At 46.6% G+C, this 22600-nt stretch overlaps 4 protein-coding genes and 5 non-coding genes across 9 annotated transcripts; 8 read left to right on the top strand and 1 right to left on the bottom strand.

Annotated features, from left to right (window-relative positions):
- Positions 1-1998: 1998 nt before the first annotated feature.
- LOC112882300 (probable inactive receptor kinase At5g58300) lies at positions 1999-7161 on the top strand. Its single transcript, XM_025947324.1, has 3 exons — positions 1999-2220; positions 4644-5998; positions 6373-7161. Exons 2-3 carry the CDS (start codon positions 4711-4713, stop codon positions 7002-7004), a joined length of 1920 nt encoding a protein of 639 aa, XP_025803109.1. The 5' UTR covers positions 1999-2220; positions 4644-4710; the 3' UTR covers positions 7005-7161.
- Positions 7162-7645: 484 nt separating this feature from the next.
- On the top strand, positions 7646-11943 carry LOC112880374 (eukaryotic translation initiation factor 2 subunit beta-like). The gene is made up of 10 exons (XM_025944954.1): positions 7646-7768; positions 7853-7956; positions 8575-8680; positions 8756-8811; positions 8903-8954; positions 9033-9130; positions 9469-9614; positions 9736-9878; positions 10079-10164; positions 11557-11943. The coding sequence occupies exons 2-10, from the start codon at positions 7912-7914 to the stop codon at positions 11626-11628; spliced, it is 804 nt and encodes a 267-aa protein (XP_025800739.1). The 5' UTR covers positions 7646-7768; positions 7853-7911; the 3' UTR covers positions 11629-11943.
- On the top strand, positions 10342-10421 carry LOC112883666. The gene has a single exon (XR_003226920.1). It is a non-coding gene; the product is annotated as a small nucleolar RNA SNORD34 (small nucleolar RNA).
- Positions 10620-10700, top strand: LOC112883668. The gene has a single exon (XR_003226922.1). It is a non-coding gene; the product is annotated as a small nucleolar RNA SNORD34 (small nucleolar RNA).
- LOC112883665 lies at positions 10844-10927 on the top strand. The gene has a single exon (XR_003226919.1). It is a non-coding gene; the product is annotated as a small nucleolar RNA SNORD34 (small nucleolar RNA).
- Positions 11120-11203, top strand: LOC112883663. Its single transcript, XR_003226918.1, has one exon. It is a non-coding gene; the product is annotated as a small nucleolar RNA SNORD34 (small nucleolar RNA).
- LOC112883667 lies at positions 11374-11459 on the top strand. The gene has a single exon (XR_003226921.1). It is a non-coding gene; the product is annotated as a small nucleolar RNA SNORD34 (small nucleolar RNA).
- A 479-nt stretch (positions 11944-12422) lies between the features above and the next one.
- Positions 12423-16186, bottom strand: LOC112880373 (serine/threonine-protein kinase AtPK2/AtPK19-like). Its single transcript, XM_025944953.1, has 7 exons — positions 16001-16186; positions 13868-14762; positions 13695-13777; positions 13491-13611; positions 13240-13413; positions 13052-13156; positions 12423-12953 (listed from the first exon to the last, which is right to left on the bottom strand). Exons 2-7 carry the CDS (start codon positions 14525-14527, stop codon positions 12636-12638), a joined length of 1461 nt encoding a protein of 486 aa, XP_025800738.1. The 5' UTR covers positions 14528-14762; positions 16001-16186; the 3' UTR covers positions 12423-12635.
- Positions 16187-17885: 1699 nt separating this feature from the next.
- Positions 17886-21558, top strand: LOC112881766 (protein ENHANCED DISEASE RESISTANCE 4-like). Its single transcript, XM_025946626.1, has 3 exons — positions 17886-18438; positions 19033-19210; positions 19303-21558. Exons 2-3 carry the CDS (start codon positions 19093-19095, stop codon positions 21273-21275), a joined length of 2091 nt encoding a protein of 696 aa, XP_025802411.1. The 5' UTR covers positions 17886-18438; positions 19033-19092; the 3' UTR covers positions 21276-21558.
- The last annotated feature ends 1042 nt before the right edge of the window (positions 21559-22600 follow it).

Below are 22600 nucleotides of genomic sequence, written 5' to 3'. Positions count from 1 at the left end.
GTAGACCTAGGGCGTGGCGGCCCAACGTTTCTCCGTACCTGGACGCAAGGGATTACACGAGACGCGGCAATGTTCCCTTCCCTTCCGTAGTATGTATGGTACTCGCGACAGATCGAGCACGCCGAGTAGTGCATTATTTCTCGGTCAAATGAACACAGCTCAGGGCTATTCTGATCCTCCTCGGGCGTGGCCTTTGAACAAGGAGGTCAGGTCGATATACACACAGCGATGCGTGATGGCTCCACGAAACCAATCGCCACCTGGCAACAAAGTAGCGTAGCCTCACAGTAATGGGCCAAGCCACGGCAGAGCATGGAAATTGGTTGAACAGCTAGCTCGGGGAGCTTTCGTCAGAACGTACGTCTCACCTAAAAAGCCAGCTGCTCTGCTAGTCCTCCAGGCGATTTCTCTTTCGGAGGAGTCGGATCATCCGCTTGCAGTTGCACATTGACCTCGCTGAGTGAGAGAGGGATGAAGAGAGAAAGGCAATAGCCGGGAGACTGCGAGCGAGGGATGCTGACAATTCGGCAACACGTGTGCCGCTGTCGTGTCATAGCAATGAGCATGCAGCATGCAGAGTGTTAGGTGAGTGCTATATCACCAAACACACCACGACGATGAGCATCAATTTTAAACACGCTTCTCGTTGACCTCCATATAAGTTAAGTTACCTTGAGGGAGTTGCGAGTAATAATATCCATGACTGAATGTAGGACCAATCAGTCTGCCTGCCCCGCCCGCTCAGCTGCGGTAAAATATCTTTCTTGCAAACGAACTCAGATCCTGCACTGGAATAATAACCTTGTGATTGCAACAGCAAGCAACGTCTAAATCTCAATGCATGGACCAGAGCCCGTACGATCCTACCACGTACAACCTCAGAGTACCCTGTATGATTGTCGGCCGGTGGATCGATGGATTCCATTCTTCAGGTCCAAGGCACCGATCCCTTCTCCTCTCTACTCTACACCCATGAAAAGCTTGGTGTAATAGCTGGAGACAAGGCCTTGCGATCGACAGGGACGGGCCGCTCATTACTAGGGTGGTTGTGCGCGTACGTCGCACGAACATGCATCTGCGATTACTGGGGTTTGCTGAGTGGACTGTAACTCCAGCAAGAGCAGTATCTCTTTTGATTCTGCAGCATATATATGTTTGGTTTGCTCTCTGAAAATTGTACAAGTGACTGCGACGTAGAAACAAGAGCTACTGCTAGAAGCTACTGTAGCAGGCACGACTAGTTGGTTAGGAGCCTGGGGCCTGTTTAGATCAGGCCATAATGGCAAATTTTTTTTTGCAAAAACGGCGTTTTTGTCTTTACGCATCTAAACGGACCGGTGCATTTTTTTTGGCATACGGGCCCTGTAAACGCAAAAAATTTTTTGCGACGGAATCTTGCCAATTTGAAGTACTAAATGAAGTCTATTTACAAAACTTTTTGCACGGATGAGTTGTAAATCGCGAGACGAATCTAATGATGCTAATTAATCCATGATTAAGCAATAATTAGCGGATGGTTACTGTAGCATCACTGTTGCAACACATGGATTAAGTAGGCTCATTAGATTCGTCTCGCAATTTACAGCCCATCCATGCAAAAAGTTTTGTAAATAGACTTCATTTAGTACTTCAAATTGGCAAGATTCCTTCAAAAATTTTACGTTTACGGTTTTTTTGCGTTTACGGGGTGGGAGCCGTAAACGCAAAAATCTGTAAACTTTTACACCTCCTATTTTGCGTTTACACCTTTTTGCGTTTACATGTCATCTAAAAAGGTCACTAGTTGAATTTTCACAGTTGGCAGTTAGGGTAGTGGAGTGTCACTAGTGGAGTGTACAGTTGTAGCTCACTGTCACACTGGTCTGGTGCTTCCTCCACAACGTTTCAGGCAGCCTTGTCAGTCAGAGAGGCACCGTCGCGCTGCTACTCGGTCGCTGCCCCCGTTCCCTTCCTCCTCATAAATGCGGGCGCACCTCGCTCTCTCTCCTCCTTTTTCCCGTCCCTCTCTCTCTCTTCCTGTCCTCGCCTGGGAGCCATTCCATCTCTCTCCTGCGGCCTTCCCTCCATCTCAAAGCCGCAGCACTCAGCAGAAGCAGCGACATCAAGACGCGAATCCTCTTGCTGCCGACAGAGGTGCTCCACGGCCGAGCCCTAAGCCCGCACGCATTCCTTGTGCTCCCGGCGTGCTGGGCTGTGCCGTGCCGGCAGTCTGCCGCGGAGGTAATCCGTCTCCTCCTCGCTGCTGCTGCTGCTACTCCGTCTCTGCATTTACACCCTGTTCTAAGCTTCGATTTCGAGATTTTGGTTGCTTTTGGTGTGCTAATCCTTTTAGGTCACTGACTCTGCGGGATGCGCATTAGCTTAGCTAGGCGTTCCCCCTCTGAAATTTTTCTCGTCTTTTAGTCAATTTTCTTTCGATAGGCGGAGGGAGTGTAAGCACCTTTTTTGGTTAGATTTTAGGGGAAATCAGGGGTTTTTACATGTGTTGGTTTTCGACTGTTCACATCCAGTCCATCTTTTTTTTTGAATGGCACATCCAGTCCGTCTTTGTAGTGTGTTTTGTTAGTAAAACAGAGGAGTCAAAAGCGAACGCTCTGGATTATGCCCTTACATTTCGAGCTTCAGTTGTACCTGGCATGCCAAATTCCCAATTAATTAATGGAACCGTACCATTTTTTCTCTCTCGTGTAGTTTCTATTTGTAATTCGACATTTCTTTTCCTCAGTACAGCCGAAATCTACACAGTTCCGCTCTAGGCAATCTCACGATTTTAGCTGAGCTGGGGTGGGTGGTTCCCCACTTCATGTTTGCATCAGCGGTGTTTTGCCCTCAGTTACACTGGTTCATAGCCATCTGAGGCGAATTTGGTAGCACCGACGTGCTTGCTGTTTCCGGCGTTTCAGCTAAACTGGAATATACTTCTGCAGTAATGCTGCGTTTGGCGCCAAACAACATACTGCCGTGCTAGTAACATACATCCATAATATTTCGCTAACTTCATTCCTTCCTTTCAGTCTTGTCATTTTAGTTAGCTTGAAATGGACAAAGGTTAGATCTTCGTTTGAGTTCTCTTTCTTGTATCCTCGTGTGGTGGATCTAGTAGTAACTACCATCAGTAAACAGTAGCTGCTATGGTATTATTAATTTCCTGTAGCATGTTCCTCCTATTGCTTAGAATTGACTCAAAATAAAACAAGTTCCACTTGAGCTATAAATTTAATCTCATACCCTCGAATCGCCTGCGGTCAATCTTGGTTTTCGCTCTTGGAGTTAGAAGCCACCACTTGAAAAATGTGTGGATCCTTGCAAACAACTACTAGGTGTTGAGCTTGGACTTTCGAGCAACGCTCGCTGGTCATTTGCTAGCCCGATTAAGGAATTGTTTCATCTCAGGGTCTCTTTAAGTGGAGGTGAAGTAACTCTGTGCTGTGCTAGAATCTAGATCTTGTAATCCGTAAACAATGTGGTAAAATCTCCGCGCACATTGGCATGTGCAGTAGTTTCCCACATACACGTCTTCCTGACAATGGCAGCTTCCTGAGTTCCCATTTGAAAAATTAGGTTAGATTAGCTTAGCTTAAACTTTGCCTTTGGTTCACCTTTTTTTAATGGCTTCTTTGATGACATTGGCCTTTTTATGCGATCACTGCCTTAGTTGAAGAATCTTTTCTGAGATAGTAAGGCTGCTCCATGTTAGTCCTAATAGCACATAAAGTTGCTGGCTTGCTGCATGATGATACGTTTGGTTGGACTTGTTGCACACCAGTGTAAGAATGCATTGCCTAACAACCTGAGTCTATGCCTGTCTATGCTAAGCTTACATTAGTCTTTCATGTGAACAAGTAATAAAATTAAATACATGATGTGACATGCTCATCTTTATGTACGCTATGATGTGTTCAGCTTTGTTCTTGTTCCCTCTTTTCTGCTTACTTTGTTGCTGCTTTGGACTTTAGTATGCTGACCGGATGATTTCACTTTTTCTCCCTTCTTTCCCTTTATTTGCTTTCTGTCCATGATTTTAGAGGCCATGTTTTTTATTGCCTTTTTATTTTATTGGGTTCCATGCTTCCATTCTTTGAAGATGGGTTTCATGTCTCTTGTGTTTATTAACTGCTAATTGGATCCTCTTGTTCTCAATGTTGCCACACAGCCCAGTAAAATGCTCAGCTGTGGCGCACCTGGGGAGATGCTAAAATCAAGCCTGCTTAGCATAAAATTTCTCGATGGCTCAGAATAGTGCATACTGCATACAGAGTTCTCACTTTGCACGCATTCTATAATAACCCAGTGAAAAAGGAAAATCCATTGGTTGGAATGGGAACTCTGTAATCATTAGACATTGATGGGAACTTCTTCTTTTTCAAAGTGTCTTGGTCAGTGTCATGAGTCACTTGCTGGAAAGGAAAGTCTATTGTGCTGCCCCACGGCGGTGCACAGGCGTGCATCGCTTTTGCATAAGCAGACATATTTGTTCACTCCGGGTCATGCACTACACAGACATTTGACAATCTACATATCTATCTAATGATTACCAATATGTGTTTGGTTATCTTCTGATAAAGAAAACATGGGTGCTTTTGAAATTCTAGTGTCAGTATGCTAACATTTATCACTGATCGTGCGCTATTTTGATTGAACAGGGTTGTTTACTGCCTCATATACAATTAATATGCTGCTCAATTAATTTGCCCATTTGGAGATCATCATATGGGTTACCTCAATCTTAGGAGCTCTTTCCGTATTCTGCTCTCAATACAGTTGCTGTTATCATTGTTCAACCCCTTGGTTGTCGCGGACTTGGCCTACGAGAAGCAAGCGCTTCTGGACTTTATCTCTGCAGTCTCTCATGGCAACAAGCTCAACTGGGATAAAAATACATCATCTTGTTCATGGCATGGTGTAAAATGCTCGGCAGATCAGTCCCACGTTTTTGAATTGAGGGTACCAGCTGCTGGTCTCATCGGAGCAATTCCTCCAAACACTCTTGGAAGGCTCGACTCCCTCCAAGTATTGAGCCTGCGGTCTAATCGTTTAACGGGAAGTCTTCCACCTGATGTGGCCTCACTTCCTTCTTTACGTTCCATATACCTACAGCACAACAAATTTTCAGGACCGATGCCTTCTTCCTTCAGTCCTAGCCTCAGTGTAATAGACCTCTCCTACAATTCCTTCACAGGGGAAGTTCTTGCAAGTTTACAAAAGCTGACTCAGTTAACTGCGCTAAATTTACAAGATAATTCTTTCTCTGGATCCATCCCTGATCTCAAGCTTCCAAGTCTGAAACTATTAAATCTGAGCAACAATGAGCTGGAAGGCCCAATTCCTCGTTCGCTCCAAACATTTCCAAATGGTTCGTTCTCAGGGAATCCTGGACTGTGCGGGCTACCTCTACCTGAATGCTCGGTTCCTTCACCAACACCCTCACCCAAGTCATCTTCATCGCCACGATCTCCACCTTTGCCACATCATGAGAAGAAACTAGGCACAGGTGTCATAATTGCAGTTGCTGTTGGTGGATTTGCATTGCTGATGCTAGTTGTGGTTGTGTTGGTTGTGTGCTTTTCAAAGAGGAAAGGCAAGGATGAGAGTGATGTGGAATCCAAAGGTAAGGGTACAGTCACCAGGAGTGAGAAGCCGAAGCAAGAATTCAGTAGTGGTGTCCAAATTGCTGAGAAGAACAAGTTGGTTTTCTTGGAAGGCTGCACCTATAGCTTTGACTTGGAGGATCTACTGAGAGCTTCTGCAGAAGTCCTTGGCAAGGGAAGTTATGGAACTGCTTACAAAGCTATACTTGAGGATGGTACTGTCGTGGTAGTCAAAAGATTAAAAGATGTTGTGGCAGGGAAAAGAGAGTTTGAACAGCAGATGGAGCTCATTGGGAGGTTGGGCAAACATGCCAACCTAGTCCCACTTCGTGCGTACTACTATTCCAAAGATGAGAAGCTTATTGTCTACGATTATATTGACACTGGCAGTGTTTCAGCCATGTTGCATGGTATGCTTTTTACTGCTACATACATATTTCCTGCAGATGTGTTATTTTTTGCAATTGATTTTTTAAACCCACTTTCATAACATAACTAGAGGCCAGCATTCCTAAAAGTGTCAGCCCCTGACAGCATGCTTAGCTTGGAATTACATAACTTGCTATATCGATGCCATGTTATATAATAGTTCTCTCAACCTGACATCTAAATTTAAAAGTTAATGTCATTGACCAATATAGTTGGAAAGAAGGCTTGCCTTCATATGTAATTCACCCACTTCCCTGAATGCTGAAGCTGCATTTTTCTTGCTGTTACATACAGATAACTGAGGCATCAGTCTGTTTTGTTGATAGTAGTTCTTACTGAATTGGTTGCTCAACAGGTATCAGGGGTGTTACTGAGAAGACACCATTAGATTGGAACTCCAGGGTGAAGATCATCCTTGGAACAGCATATGGAATTGCTCACATACATGCAGAAGGTGGCGCAAAGCTCACCCATGGCAATGTCAAGTCAACTAATGTCCTCGTAGACCAAGATCACAATCCTTCTGTTTCAGACTATGGCCTTAGCACTCTGATGAGTGTGCCGGTCAACGCATCTCGTGTTGTGGTTGGTTACCGCGCTCCAGAGACAGTCGAGAACCGCAAGATCACCCAGAAGTCCGATGTCTACAGCTTTGGCGTCCTCCTCATGGAAATGCTCACAGGGAAAGCCCCGCTTCAGACCCAAGGGAACGACGATGTTGTTGACCTCCCAAGATGGGTGCACTCCGTGGTCCGGGAGGAGTGGACGGCCGAGGTGTTCGATGTCGAGCTGATGAAGCAGCAGAACATCGAAGAGGAGCTGGTCCAGATGCTCCAGATAGCAATGGCGTGCACGGCAAGGTCTCCCGACCGGCGCCCGACCATGGAGGAAGTGATCAGGATGATCGAGGGGCTCCGGCAGTCCGCCTCGGAGAGCCGAGCATCCTCTGATGAAAAACCCAAGGACTCCAACCCGCCATCAGTTTAATTGTACGCAGTGCAGCTCGCTTCATCTACTTCACCAACTGCTTCCAGTTGCAGCTCATTCTATTTGTTTAGCTAATTTGTGATTGAATTCATGTAAACCATTGTTGACATCAGGTGCATTCAGCCTCGGAAAAAAAAACTGTGCTTTCTCATTGAAAGATTGAAACTTTGTATCTTGGCGAGTGTAGAATTCTCCGCTGGAAAATTGAATCGCTAGACTTCTTCCATGTCGTCGTGCTGCTCACTCGACTGCAAACTTCTTTTATTGTGACCAATCAGCGCCGCTCCACAATGACGCACATACTGAAAAAAAACTGGACCGAAGTTGCGCCGCCGTCCCCTGCTCGCACGCCAACAACTCGGTCTCGCCGTGCCGGCGCTGGGAAGGGGATCGAGGCCTCTCACAAGGGGCAGAAACTCGGTCCATACGAATCTTGTAAGGGGGTTTTCCGAGAACGATGCACTGCGTTCGATCCGAAACAAACGGCTCAGATTGACTTTTCGGTGAGAAGTTTTCATTAAGGCCCCCACGAGGTAACGTATTTCGTAATCCAGCAACAATACATTGACCGAGATCCGTCCGATGGAGGTCAAGCGGCTGGGATTAAGGAGGTGGACGTTTTTGCGCATATACCCCTTGCATCTCCAAAGACGAATGCAGTAGAAAAGATAAGCGAGAGGACTCTGAGGAAACCCTAACCCGAAGCCCCACGCCGCAGTCGCCGCCGCCGCAGTCTCTCTCTCGCTCGCGCGCGCTCTCCGCCCGTAAGAACTCCTACGAGCATCTCGCGCCGACCGAATCGAACCAGCGCCGCCGCGTTCGATCTGACCTGCTTCGTGCTATTGCAGCAATCGGAGCGCTCGGTTCGAGGAAGAGCCTCTCGGAGGTGAAGGCGAGCGCCTCAGCCATGGCGGACGAGGAGCACGCGGAGAAGAAGGAGGAGGTCCCGGAGGTGAGCGGCTTGGCTCTTTCTCCGCCTCTGCACTGATCGATACGGGCGGTGCCTGTTGGCTCTAGTTTGGTTCGGCTAGACTTGATGCGACGTAGTTCGAACTAGGGCTTGCTAGTTGTTGTGGATTGGATTTGAGGGTATGTTGGTCTTGCTTTTGCGTACGCGGACCTGATGGGGTCTATGTACTTCGAGTACCCTTGGTGTGGTATCATCGATTAGGGGCTTGGTGGATGCAACCTTTTGATTCAAATGGTGTAGAGTTGAACTATCAGCAGACATTGCGACTGTTCAAGCCCTGAAGTCGTGACCCTAAGGGGGTTATAGTAGCACGTACAGCAACAGCAGATTTATCTGAAATCATTTAGTTAGAAATGATATCAGCAAACTTTTGGGATATAATTACAAACTGTATGACAAGGTGTGTTGTTGTTTGGTCTGAGATTCTCAAGGATCGGATTTCATTTGGCTTAGTTACTCAGGGTTGTATTCAACTTGTTTAAGTACAGAATCCACAACCTTCTTTTTGGTACACAGTTAGTTGATTAAGTATAGCTTGATGCTTGGCCTCATTTTTGGTTGTGACCACATGTTTATTTACCTATTTTCCATGTCCTACAGCTTGCCCCCTTTGATCCAACCAAGAAGAAGAAAAAGAAGAAAGTGGTCATCCAAGATACTTCTGATGAAGTGGACAAGCTGGCAGAGAAGACAGAAAGCTTGGCAGGTATGTATTCTGCAACAAAGTCGTTTGGTTATTCATTGGGATATCTTCATTAATGTGCTTCTTGTTATTCCTCAGTCACAGAACCTGCTGAACTCAACTTCACTGGGATGAAGAAGAAGAAGAAGAAGCAGGTTAAATTTTGGACACTTGAGGCTCAATTGTGCAATTTATGTGGAGCAGCAAATGAATGGCGATACATTTATTCATCCTGCAAATTTTCAGGTGGATCTTGATTCATCTCTTGCTGACCTTGGAGATGGGGAGGATGCCCAAGGTGTGTGTTCCATGTGTTATTAATTTAAACCCTGCTCTTGTTGACTGCTTTTGCAATATCTGAGTCCCTGCTCTTTAGATGATCAAGCTGACGAGGAACAAGGGGAAGGCATTGTGCTTGGAGGTGGCCCTAGATACCCTTGGGAGGGAACTGATAGGGATTACAAATATGAAGAGGTACTTAAATATTTTTCTGCCAATTCTATTTTCCATTTAAACCGGGATCTCTGCATTATAATTAATAAACACAAGATTATTCGAGAAGTCTTTTGGTGGAAGTGTTAAGTGATTTACCAGAGTTTTACCTCCAGAGTATATTTGTGGTTTGAATGTTTTATGATATTAGAATCCTGGCGTTGTTTCCACTTCATGACTTGCGTGCTTTGGCATCTGTTGCTTTGGGAGCACAAAATATGCACCATTCTGTGTTATTAATTTGGATTACAATTTTTTCCGCTGCAGGTCTCCCGTATGTAATTTTACTCATGAATTTGACATTGGATATTTCTTTGCAGCTCCTGGACAGAGTGTTCAACATTCTTCGTGAGAACAACCCAGATCTTGCTGGGGACAGGCGTAGAACAGTAATGAGGCCACCTCAGGTTCTTAGGGAGGGAACAAAGAAGACAGTTTTTGTTAATTTTATGGACTTGTGTAAAACGTGAGTTTCGACATCACTTTGATTGCTTATTTTTAACTGATACTTTCTCGAGTCAAACCTTCTCAAGTGCTCTTTCCAATTGATAAAATTATTATCAACTCACTTTAAATTGTGTCTTCAGGATGCATAGGCAACCTGAGCATGTGATGATGTTTTTGCTTGCTGAAATGGGAACAAGTGGCTCACTTGATGGGCAGCAAAGGTTGGTGATCAAAGGAAGATTTGCTCCCAAAAACTTTGAAGCAATCCTGAGGAGATACATTAGTAAGTTACCAATTCAATTGTGTTGATATTTGTAGTATGCCCTTTTCTGAACAGATGGCTTTGCATTCTTTTAATAAGCATACCATCTGTATTGGTTTAGAAGAAATATGGTGTTTGTTTACTTTTTTTCCTGGAAGTTGCTTTAGTTTTTTGTACTCTTATGTCCTTATTTTAAACTTATGTGATTTTACACCTTTCAGATGAGTATGTCATCTGCAATGGATGCAAGAGCCCTGATACCATTCTATCCAAGGAAAATCGTCTGTTCTTCCTTCGTTGCGAGCAGGTAAAATGTCATGCAAATCCATGTAAAAGTGTGGGGCCTGCAGTTTTGATCTTGATATATTTTTCATCGGCTCTGGGCACATGCAGTTATTTACAGTTTTATTCCAGTTTACACATGATTGTTGCCTATGAACATTTCTAGTTCATGCCACGGCATTGTTTGCGTATGGTTCTGCACTTCTGCCAGTGACGAGTTGCAACTTTATTGCCTACATTGTTTGAAAGTCTGTGATAAGAATTGCAATTTCTGAGGCTTAAACAATTCCATAAATTTGTGCCAGGCATTATCTGTTGTCGGTGTTACCATCACTTAGTTTTCTGCTGTAGATATTTTTACATGCATTCTTCTTTCTAAATGAAACGATTTTGTGCCAGCTTTTTGGTACACATAAAATTTCCCCTCATTTGTGGACTATAGTATAATCTGCTAGCCCCTATTTGGTCCAGCCATGCTGTTGTAGCCTATGATGAGCTGCAGAACCATTTGCCTACATTGTTTGAATTAACGTGATAGGATCGGCAAAATCTGAGTCTACCTTTTTGATGGATCATATTGGAAGACAAAATTTAAACCTTATCATTGTTGCATTTATTTTTATTCCCATTTCAATTCCACATTACTTTTCAATTGCTAAATACTTCTAGTAGATACTTCATCAAACCATCACGTCAGCATAGGGTTCTGCCAATGATGAGTTGCAGCTTTATTGCCTACATTGTTTGACAATTCTTTTGTGATAAGAAGTGCAATTGCTGAGGCTTAAACAAGGTCATAAATTAACATATTAAGATCTGCAAAATCTGAGTCTACCTTTTCTATTGATCATATTGGAAGACCAAGTTTAAGCTTTATCGTTGTTGCATTTAATTTCATCCCCATTTCACTTCCACCTTACTTTTCACTTGTTAAACACTTCTAGTGAGCACTTCCATCAAACTATCATGTCACTATATGGTTCTGCCAATGATGAGTTGCAACTTTATTGCCTACATTGTTTGACAAGTCTTCTGTGATAAGAAGTGCAATTACTGAGGCTTAAACAAGGTCATGAATTTGTGGCGTGCATTATCTGCTATTAGTTTCACTGTCACCTAGTTTTTCTAGGTATTTTTTTGATGCAAGTCTTATTTTGTTACTTGAGTTTTCTTTTAAGAATCAAACATTTTCTGTGCTGAAATTAGTTACCTCATTCTTGTGTACGGTTGTACTTTTGGCCTATGATGAGTTGCAGAATTATTTGCCGACATTGTTTGAGTGAAATAGTGTGATATTATCTGCAAAGTTCTGAGGCTATCCTTCTTTTAGATCATTTTTAGACTTTGTTGTTTCCCTTTTTTTTGTTACCTAAGATTTTTATCAGAAATCTGAATGAGCTGTTCTTTTGGTATCTAGTGTGGATCTTCAAGGTCTGTTGCTCCAATCAAGGCTGGATTCGTTGCTCAAGTTGGTCGTCGGAAGGCCTGAACACAAAACAAAGCTTTGGATTATTAGTCCTGTGAGCTGCCATATGGTGTTAGAATTGAGCTCGTGCTCCGTCTTGGTGACTAATTTTTCAATGCGACCTTTGTGGCCGTGCATTTCTTTTTCGTGTCATGTGAATGTGGCTGAGTTTCAATTTTTGATTATCTATATGTGGCTGTTTTTGGGGCCGTATCAATTTAACGATGGTAGATGGCAGGTGAGCTGTCATGGACCGCTGTGCAATGTTGAGCTACCTCTATCATCGATGCCAGTTGAGCCTGCAATGCATACCAGGTGGTTATTGAAGATTTGAAGTTATTCACCAAGTCATGTCATATAAATATATAATCCTGCGCAACGGCTGGCGAGTGTGAAAGCTGTTCTGACGTATGAACATTTGAACATCTAGTTACAGCAATCACAAATACGAGTATTTGAACGTTTAACAAAATCAGCCATAGGGTTATAGCATATCATTGATGTTTCTAGATTAACCTTATTGTTATAAGTTTTATATCATAAAATGGTATATTAATAGAGTGATTGCTTGTCAAAGTTTTAACCCAACGAAACAAGACGTGTGGTAGCATCAATTTTTCATTGAAGTTAATATATTTTTTTTTACAAAAAAAGGCAGCAGTGGTGTATTGGAGACTGTGTTAATAAAAATTCTTGGGTAACATTTGATTTGAGAAGCCCCCTTGTTCCGTCGCCTATAAAACTGAGCAATCACGGAACCGCTCATCTCGTCACAAAGGACGCCGAAAACTGTTGCTCGTCACTTTTACAATGAAATGTTAGATTACTAAAACTTCGTCAGCATTCGCTTATCATTAACGCATTTCACCTTCCCAGTACATCATGATATAACAAGCTATCTGTCCCTATTCAGATGGTATACAACACGACACAGAAACAATGTCTCTTCTGAAGATACATCGCAGAAGACATCCCACTACTTCAATATCACTCGATCAAAATTGTACGCACATTTCCAATGCGCTACCACCCTAGTCTTCCAGCCTAGAGCTCGATGGCTGCACCTCCTCAAGGATCGGCGCAGGCCTGACATAAGTGAACCCCGCGAAGTTGTTGTGCCCGCCGCCAGCGGGGGTCGCCACCGGCGAGTCCAGCACGGGCGTCTTCGTCCAGCACTCGTCGAAGTTGGCAATGCAGGTCAGCCCAGCGACATTAGGCCGGAAGCTCGGCTGGATCTGCCGGGCCTCCAGCTTCCTCCAGTTGATTGGTTTGAACCACTTGTGGTTCTTTATCTCGTCGCTGCCTCTAGGGCCGCTGCCCAGCCGCTTGTTGGGCTCCTTGTGCAGCAGCTGGAAAATGGTGGGGAATGAGAACGTCAGCTCAAATCAAGCTAATGCTTCTGATTAAATGAACGATGAGATCACGGGGAATAAATGTAAAAGCTTACGCCTTTCAGGAGGGAATGAGCTTCACTTGACAAAAATGAAGGAAGCTTCAGTTTTTCTTTTACAATCTTCTGCTGAACTTTGTCCCTGTTCCCAACAAATGGGGGCTGCAAAGAAAGCAAACGAGATGGTAAAATCTGCCATGCAATGCCTATCTTATGAGAAGCTCTGATGCAAAATTGCAACTCACCTTGCCCGTAAGCATTTCAAACAGGAGGATTCCCACACTCCACCAGTCCGCAGCCTTATCATGCCCCCGACCAAGAATAATTTCTGGGGCCATGTACTCAAGAGTGCCACACATCGAGTTTGATCTAGTATTTTCACAGAATTCCTTTGCAAGGCCAAAGTCAGTGAGCATGGCCTAGAAATGCATGGCAAAGGAAGAGATGTCAGCAAATTGAGTAAGTGGCGAAGATGTCGGTTGTATGGGATTCTTACATGGCCATCGGCATCCAGAAGGATGTTTTCAGGCTTGAGATCCCTATGCATAATTCCATTGGCATGAAGATGCGCTACAGCAGATACAATTTCAGCTGTATAGATTCGTGCAAGCTCCTCCCTGATATGTAAAACCAGTTTAGTATCAGTACCATTGCTACTGCCTTTTGACAAACAAAACTACTAGCAAGAACTGGAAGATACCTAAATAACCCTTGCTTGTAGAGCTGAAAGAAAAGATGCCCCCCATTTACGAAGTCCAGGACAAGATAAAGTCGATATTTCGTCTGCATATGAAATTTGTATTAGGATTTCACCAAACATAAACTCTTCTTCTGTACTGTGTATAAGGGTGAGAATATACACAAAAAAATTACCTGAAATGAGTACCTCAGCTGCACTATGAAAGAGTGGTCGACTTTTGTCAATATCTCTCTCTCGGCTTTCATATACTCAGCATGATTATTTTCCAATATCTTATCCTTCCTCATAACTTTCATTGCATATATCTCTGAAGTATTTTTCTTTCTCACCTGAAATACTTTGCCAAATGCCCCTTGGCCAACAAGCTTCAAGATTTCAAAATCATCAAGCCCAACGCCCTCATACTCTGTTGTAGCATTATCAAACTCTTCATCGCTGAGCTGCCCTTGTTCCCCTTCCTTTTCTTCTGAGAGGCACTTTGCAAGTTCTGATGATCCCGCTGTTTTTCCTAGACTGAGCTTGCTAAGTCGCAAGGACCGGCTAACAAGTGATGTTGGACCGACAAGAGAATGGGATCGCTTGATGATGACAACAGGATCATTGTAAACCTCTTCATTGGACTCAGCAGTAAGCGCAGGACTGTCTGGACCATGGCCACAAAGGTTTGTTGGTGTCTGGACTGGGGTGGAACCGAAAACATCAGAGAAATCGTACTCCACACTTTCTGAGGAGACAACATCTGGGGGGCCCATTGGGAGAAGTATCTTGACTGGGCAGAGGTTGGGGCCCTGTGCGAGGGTTTCTGTCAGAGTGGAAGGCTGAGAAGAAACCATGTTTTAAAGGCTTAGCAACTTCTAGGAAAGGCTTCTGAACTAAGACTTCTGCCACAGTGAGGACTAAATTAGGCTTCCTCCACTGCGAATAGCCTTAAGCAAGTGGAAGCTTCCACCAGGAATTCCCAAGTATCCAGCAAAAAGGCAGAGAAAGAAGATGGTGCTGTTCACTGGTGAATAAGAGCTGCTGGATGCCAGTGCTTTCCCTGAACTCATGAAGCCGAAGCAGTCAATGCTGGACACAAAATGGACATTGGTTAGCTATCTTTCATACAAAAAGGACAAGAAAGGCGAAGGAACTTGTACGGGGGCAAATCTCAGACAGGGATACCCTATCCGAGTCTGTCATTGGCTGTAACTCTAAAAGAATTCTTTTGCCGAGGATGCTACAAGAACCAAGTTATGAATCCTAGCAAGTTCATGGAACCACCTGTTTTACCAGGATTTCTACATTCTCTGACATTATGGACACATCCGATAACTGAAAAACAAATTTGAATCTGAATGATGCTATAAAAGCTAAGAAGAAACAAGCATACTATCTTTCAAAAAAAAAAAAAGAAACAAGCATACTATCCAGCCAAAAATGATGTAGCTGATTACCCTAAAATCTCCAGAAGTTGCAGTGAACCATTATTATATTGTGTCACAGCACAGGATTATGAGTGTCGTTTTACGGGAACATTAAAAACTCCAGTGCAGAAGTCAACAAGTAACAGGACAACTATGCAAATTCACAGCTTATAAATAACAAAGGTGTCCTGTCAAGCGTATGCTGAGCATGTTAAATGCCCAAAAGGATTCTTATAATTCTGGTAATATGAATTAACACAACACCATGACTTACTAAAGCTTTGGAGCATAGCAAGGTACCCTCAGTTCCCAAAATTAGGTCCAAAACTTTTCGAGCAGAGGCACAGACCCTGCTTTTATAGAAGGACCAATGCCTATTGTCTAAAAGTTTAGCCCAAATCCTCCTGTCCTATTACCCTAGCAACGCTGTCAACACACATGCCTGTCATCTAAGAATTTAACCAAATCCTCTAATCCTATCCACATTATCCTGTAGCAGGTAAACAGTGTACCCAATTCAGAGTTTCGGATCCCGGCTGCCAACAAAATCGTAACTAAGCCCAGCTCAGATAGCTGCGTGGGCAAAATATTGGCGCTCTTGCTGAGGTAACCGAATAATCGGTAGAAATTGAATGCTCTCGTTGCCATCTCATCCGCATCGAAGAAATCGTAACGGTGGAAGCAACCAACCGCACCGAGGAGACAGCTAAGATTTGCAGCCGGAAACGGAGAGGGGGGAAAAGGACAGGGGAACCGATCGATCGAGCAAGGAAACCGGACCGCACGACCGATTCTTTCCTTATGCGGCTGCGCCTGTGCGGATCGCAGGGGATCTCTGCGCGTGGATTGAAGCCGACGAGAAGATACAGCAGAAAAGGAGGGAGGAGAATTGTCTGATACCTTTCGCCGATGGGAGGGAGGGATAGCAACGATGCACCGGCGTTGATCCGTTGTGCTCGTCTGCCGGCGAGGAGCGCGGGGGCCTCGGGGCGCGTGGATGATTGGTTGGTGGTGGCGAGCGAGGAGTGCCGAGGAGGAAGGAAGGGGAAAGCGGAAACGGGGCGGGTGCCTTCAGAATTGGCGCACGTGTCAAGCGGGCCCAGGATATATGCCCACAGGTCAGTGGCTGGTAGTGGGCCAGGGCCTACCCGGCTACCAGGCCGTTTCCGTCTGGATCTGCTCGTGTATCTTCTCCGGCTTGCGGGAAAACACGTTGACCGGACAGCTGTGCAGATGATGGAGGAGGCCGCGTGGGCAACTGGCCCAGCTGATTGATCTAGGCCGAGCCCAGCCAATTGCCAGCCGTTGTCACCGAATGAAGAGGAAAAAATCAGCCGCTGGTACGCTAAGGTCCTGGGTGTTCTTGGCTGCATCGGCGGTGAGACGATAGTGGCCTAGTGACGGTGGCAGCGGTAGATAACACTGACTGGACTAGCCTAACTATACAAGTTTTTCCTCTGCAGATCGTTTTATCAAACCTGGATAAATAGATTCTACTGCACATCTAGATATACGTAATAGTTTAGAAATATAAAAGATTGATAACCAAACACCCAGCGCACCACGACAACACGAAAAGGGCTTCTAGATCCTCCAGTCAGAGGCCTCCTTGGACTAGTCGTGCAGATATCGATCGACCTTGAAATGCAGGCGGCTGGCGCGGCCGACGATCCCGTAACTCACTGGCGTTGCTGTCGCCGGCGTTTGACCTGCGCCACCGACTGCGGGGTACAGGCTAGGCTGGGGATCGCCTTTCCGGTCCGAGGTCGGGCGGCGCGGCAGCATGGATTATTTGGCCGCGGGCATGGCGTCGCCACGCGGCCTTCTGAGCCTGAGCAAGCAGCCGCCTCACCTGCCACATTCTTGGGTTGGGAGGACAGAGCAAAGTGGGTTCAGGTGAAGATACTGCGCCTCAATTCGCAATATTAATACAGAAGAGTTACAAATGTATCGAGCCAAGGAGGTTAGTCTGTCTTGTGTGATATTAATGACAGACTTTGAAGAATTAACCTCTAGGCCAGTGGAGGATGCAAATGCACATGCTTCCATTATAATTAGTGTATTGGACGACTGGGAAGTTAGTTCCTGCTCCTGTTGGCGGTGGCAAACTAGCTCTTTAGCCCTATTAATCAGGGTTTGAAGGAGGTGCGCAAATAGCAAGGGATCTTACTCCTCTTTTACAGTGAAACATTTTTCCGGGCATTCTATTTAGTCATTTGATTTGCCTAAGACTGAAGAGGTCCCAGACTGCGACGTTTGATTTGCCTAAGAAAAAGGTACCGGGGCCTGCTACTTTGCGGATTTCTGTTGGGTGCGCCATGGATGGCCGTCCGTCAGGTTGTGGACGAAGAACGTACTCCCTTGAGAGCCTCCGTCCGCTTTACGCCACGCTGCTACACGAGCTAATCATGCGCCCGGCACACAATGATTCCCGCGTTCCATTTCGGCTGTGATCGCGTAGCGCGTGCATGAACACGCCTAGTTTAATCGCGGTTGCGGTGCGCCCGCCCCAGTTCGAATCCTCGACACTTTTGCAGCTGCGCCGTGCCTACCTCCCCGGGGCAGCGACCCGGTGGCTTTCCCGACCCCGGGCGGCGTCGGTCAAGAAGCCGTGTCAGCCAGCCGTCGCAGTCGGGCGCTGCCCCCCGGAGAAAACGCGCGGTGGCCACCACGCTGGCATCCAGAAGGGAAATGATTCCTATCCTACGTGCGCCGGGATGACGACGCGGTGGCATGCGCGACTGGCGTCCGCGACACGGTCTCGCTCCTCGCCTCTCGCCCTCCTCGCTCCTCGGCACGGCCTGGGCGACCTGGCCCAACCCAGGCAGCCAGTGGACGTCTCGCCCAGACCACTCACTCGTCGTCGTTGAAGCGGTCGCCCGCGCCGGAACCGGACCCTTCCGTTCCTCGCTGCCTCCTCCCCTTTTCTCCTCTCCTCCGCCGCGTATAAATATTTGCCGAGCACACGCCATCGTTTTTCATGAGCTCAGCTCAGCCCATCATCTTCTTCTTTTTTCTATTGCTCCTTCCCTCCCTCGCCCGCTCACCACCAAACAGCACCTGCAGGGGCCTCTCGCTTCGCAGTTCACACGGACCCCACGGAGGGGAGGAGGCGTCCATCACTAAATTATTTGCCCGGTTAGGCAACCGCAACTACCGAGAGTTGAAGCCCGGGGACGCAGGAGGCGTCGTACAGTATATAGCGGAGGAGCACCCACCCAGCCAGGGGATTTGGATTCGGAGGAGCAGTTGAGCTTGGGGGGACAAGGCCCGGCACCAGGAGCAACAAGAAGCGTCTGGAGACGACGGCAAGTGGAAAGGCGAAGGCGAAGGCAGAGGTGAGTGTGCGTGTCTTGCTCTGCTTCTTTCGTGCTTCAGACCGCGATTCCCTTCTAGAATGTTCTGGGATCTCAGTTTCGTTAATTCGTTCGAGCCAGCGAATTTGGGGAATTTTGTTCAAAAATGCTCATGAATCTTGTATTTGCCTTGGCCGTTGCCTCTTCTGTCCAAACACAAGTTTTTAGGCAGGCAGTTTGTCTCCTGAATTTTGTGCGACCTAACTGAAATGACTAGTAGTGGACTAATGGCTGTTTTATTTTATCCCTCTTTAGTAGTAGTAGTAGGAGGAGGAGTAATGAGCCTTTTAGTGCACTTATTTGTTTGCCCAAAGGAAAAGAACAGTTCAAACGTTTCCTGAAAAAACCCCAAAAAGAACAGTTCAAACATAGGGGTCGCTGTTACTCCATGCTTACCGTTCTTTCTCTGTCATCGTTCGCACTCAAGTCAGACTTTGGCTACCAGACGTTACATATAAGTACAAATTTTGTTTCCTGTTTTCGTCTGTCGTCTCTTCAATCAATTATAAGGTGCAAGATTAGATGTCAACAGAATGCTCATGTGTTTTCCTGTTAACTTTTTGATTGACACCGCAGGCAGCGTTCTCTGAATCTCTGATCATCGACAGCTCCTAATGTCCTGGGGCCTGTCGGCTCATGGAAAATTCAGACGCCAGGCCGGTTCACCGCGTCAGATGTCCGAGGTGCCACTGCGTTCTTGAGGAGCCCGGCGCACCCGTCTACCAATGCGGTGGATGCGGCACTAGTCTTCGAGGTAATTTCAGGTTCAGCTCTTGTTTTGATCGCTAGCATTTGGATGCTTGGTCACACTGCAGATTTCTGATGGGTTCTCCTGTGCTCGTACAGCCAAAAACCGCACCGGCAGCGCAGGAGACGCGCCAAGGGCTTCGCCCTCAAGGAGTGGGCTGCCTCCTCAGGGCAGACACTTGGACTCCACTGACGTCGCCAGCACCAGCAGGTCCAGCACCCCCACTTCCCTTGATGCCACCAGCAGCAGGCACCGAGCCACCGACACGACAAGCCTGCGTGAGTCCGGTGACCTCGTGTCGGCGAGGAGGCATGGTTCCGGGAATGTTGCCAGCAGCAGCAGCACTCCTACTGTTACAAGTAGCAGGCGCCAAGGCACTCACACGAGCGGCGATCTTGTGTCGGCGAGGAAGCACGATTCCGGTGATGTTGCAAGCAGTAGCAGCATTGCAGTTGCCACAAGCAGCAGGCGCCAAGGCACTGCCACGACGAGCCGACGCGAGTCCGGTGATCTCGTGTCGGCGAGGAATCGTGTTTCTGAGCAAGTGGAACTGATGGAGAAGAGGGGACATGATCAGAGTGCTGCCAATCATGTGATCTCTGACAATTCTGAAGGTCGAAGACAAGCAGATGCTGGTAGCGCCGATCGCAGTGCTACTTCTCCCAAAGAAAACAAAAATGCTACTTCTGAATTGAAGGATGATATTGAGAAGAGGATGCAACGCCAGGCTGAATCACCCGATGCTGCAAGAAAGAAACATTCAGGTGAAGCCACAATGCAGCCGCAGTACAACCATCGCGAAGAACTCGCACCGAAATCAGCTCAAGCCCCAACTGCGCATTCTGCACGAGATGCGTTGGGACAGGAAGCTGCTGCTGCCGGGGAAAAGGCGATGAGCCCATCTCGCCAGGAGATTCAAGCAGAAAACTTGGGGCCCTTGCGGAAGAAGATTCTGAAGACGGTGGATGAGCTGAAAGGCGACCTCTCCGAACTTTTCAGTAAGTCCCCAGAGCTCAATCCAACGCCACGCGCGCGTCCTCCTCGTCTTCCCAAGCAAGAAGGATACGTGTCTCGCGCGGCCGTGGCCCCAAGCCTCCATTCCAGAGCTCGTCATGCAGCTGCTGCTGCCGACGGCCACCGTGGCAGCCCGGCTCGTGTGGTCAAGCCCGGCCAAGTTGCCGCTCCTCCGCGTGGCTTGCCGTCACGGCGCTACCGCCAGTGCAGAGCCGACCCGTGCTGCCACAACGTGCAGCCAAGGTCGTGCCATCACGGTTGCTGCCGCCACCGCGGCAAGCCGGAGTGCGGCAGCTGCCGTGGACACTGCTCCAGGCCCAGAACGCAGGAGCCATCATCCGCGCCGCGGAAGACACCGGCAGCAAAGGAGGCCAAGCGGCGCCTGCCGCCCCGCAACCACTGCCGGCCGGTCCTGAAGGGCGCGCCGTTCATCATCTGCTCCAGCTGCTTCAAGCTTGTCCAGGTGCCCGCCGACTTCGCCGTCTCGACCAAGACCGTGCGCAAGCTGCGGTGCGGCTCCTGCTCGACGGTCCTATCCTACTCCTACAGGGACCCGGCCAGGAAGAAGGCTTGCCTGCTGGACTCCCTCGACCAGTTCAGCACAGACGGTTCCGAGCTGCTGGGCGGCGAAGGCTGCGCGGCACAGCCGGACCCCTTCGCGCCGTTCATCGACGGCTTCGGGCTGAGCAGCTACTCGACGGAGGACGAGCAGGCGCTGCACGTGTCGAGGAACACGTCGTTCGACACCCTCGACGGGACGAAAGGCGTGGGCAGGCTGCACCGGCTGATGGGGTACGGGTCGGCGAGCGAGCTGCTGCGGCACTCCCCTGACCTGTACGAGAGCTTCAGCGAGCGGACGACGCCTAGCGTGGGGCACTACGACAGGAAAGGGAAAGGTGTTTGGGTCGACGACAACGACTACGACGTCGATGACTCGGATGAGGAAGACGGTGGCACGCTGAAGAGATCAGCGGCGAGAGGCTCTGGTTGGCCGCTCCCAGTCCCAGGGATGCCCGGCAAGGGGATCCCTGCACCGGGAGCCATCCGGATCAAATGATAGCAGGGTTGCTAGGCTTGTATATATTTGAGGGATAGAGGCTTGAGAAGCTGCCTTACTGCAGCTGGCTAGTGTCCTTGGGAAGAGCTAGCCGATCAGGGTTCAAATCCTGATTCCTCATATTCGTTCAGATGAGGTATTTAATACCTTCTTATCGCCTACATCATTTTTAGAGGCTTTTGGAATTGGATTGCTCCAATTTTTTTTGGTTGTTAGAATTCTTATAGGTATAGCGTTACCATTCATTTTAGGTGCAGTTGGATTCATAGGCCGTTTGCTTGTCCATTTTTTTCCAGCTTGAAAAATGCTGTGCTAATGAAATGTGTAAGTACACAGCATTACGAATCTCAGAAAGAATGAGCATTAAGACATTGTTTGGGAACAACAAAGCTGAGTGCTAAGACATTGTAGTAGTTTGAATCAAAAAATCTTTTTTGTTGTATGTAATTAACTCGAGAATGTTGATTGTTTTGTTTACATGAAATAGAGTGAACGTTATGCTCTTTATATTATCATGATATAGATACATGATATAGGTCTATATTACAGGTTGATATACAAAGATTATGTGTCGTGTTGATCCATAATAGCTTTTCGGTCCATATCTGGTCCACCTTACAGGGTGAGAGGTCTCATTCGAACTATATTCTATCTATTATATTAATAAGGGAGTGTTAAAATAAGCCACCATATTCACCGAGAGAGTCTAGAAATTCCCATATTAATAAAAACAAGGATATACACCGTTAGATTTTATGAAGATCTAACGGTCTAAATTAACCCAAAGATTTCATGTCAAATCCAACTAATAAATACACATAATTAATCAAAAAGAGAAAGATATACACCGTTGGATTTTATAAAGATCTAACGGTTTAAACTAATCTAAAGAGTCCATATCAAATCCAACTAATAAATACATATAAATTTGAAAATTTAAAATTAGCATATGGATTCAACGAATTGGAAAGAAAAATAGTTAAATAAAGGGGCAGGTGTCATATCCAATTAAAAGGTACCTAAATTTGGTAAGCATTCATGCAAGAAAGTACATCTACAAGCTCGCTAGATCATGGCGTAGACCGCCCTAAAGAGTTTATATCTAATTCCAATACAACTAATATGTTAGCAGATATCGTGCAGCATGAAGTCCATGTCGGACACAACTGGAATCTTTCCAATTCATATACACGTTAATAATTTTGTTCTTGTGCTAGCAACGTGTACTTTACTCAGCGCAACGATCTCAACGATGTCGAAGATTTTACCGGCGGCGAAGAACTATACAAAGCTTGCTAAAAAAAGAATAAACAAACTACAGAGCT

The sequence above is a fragment of the Panicum hallii genome, chromosome 2, assembly GCF_002211085.1.
Source record: "Panicum hallii strain FIL2 chromosome 2, PHallii_v3.1, whole genome shotgun sequence".
NCBI lineage: Eukaryota > Viridiplantae > Streptophyta > Magnoliopsida > Poales > Poaceae > Panicum > Panicum hallii.
The sequence above is the reverse complement of the archived record's forward strand: the minus strand, read 5'-3'. Positions and strand labels throughout refer to the sequence as shown.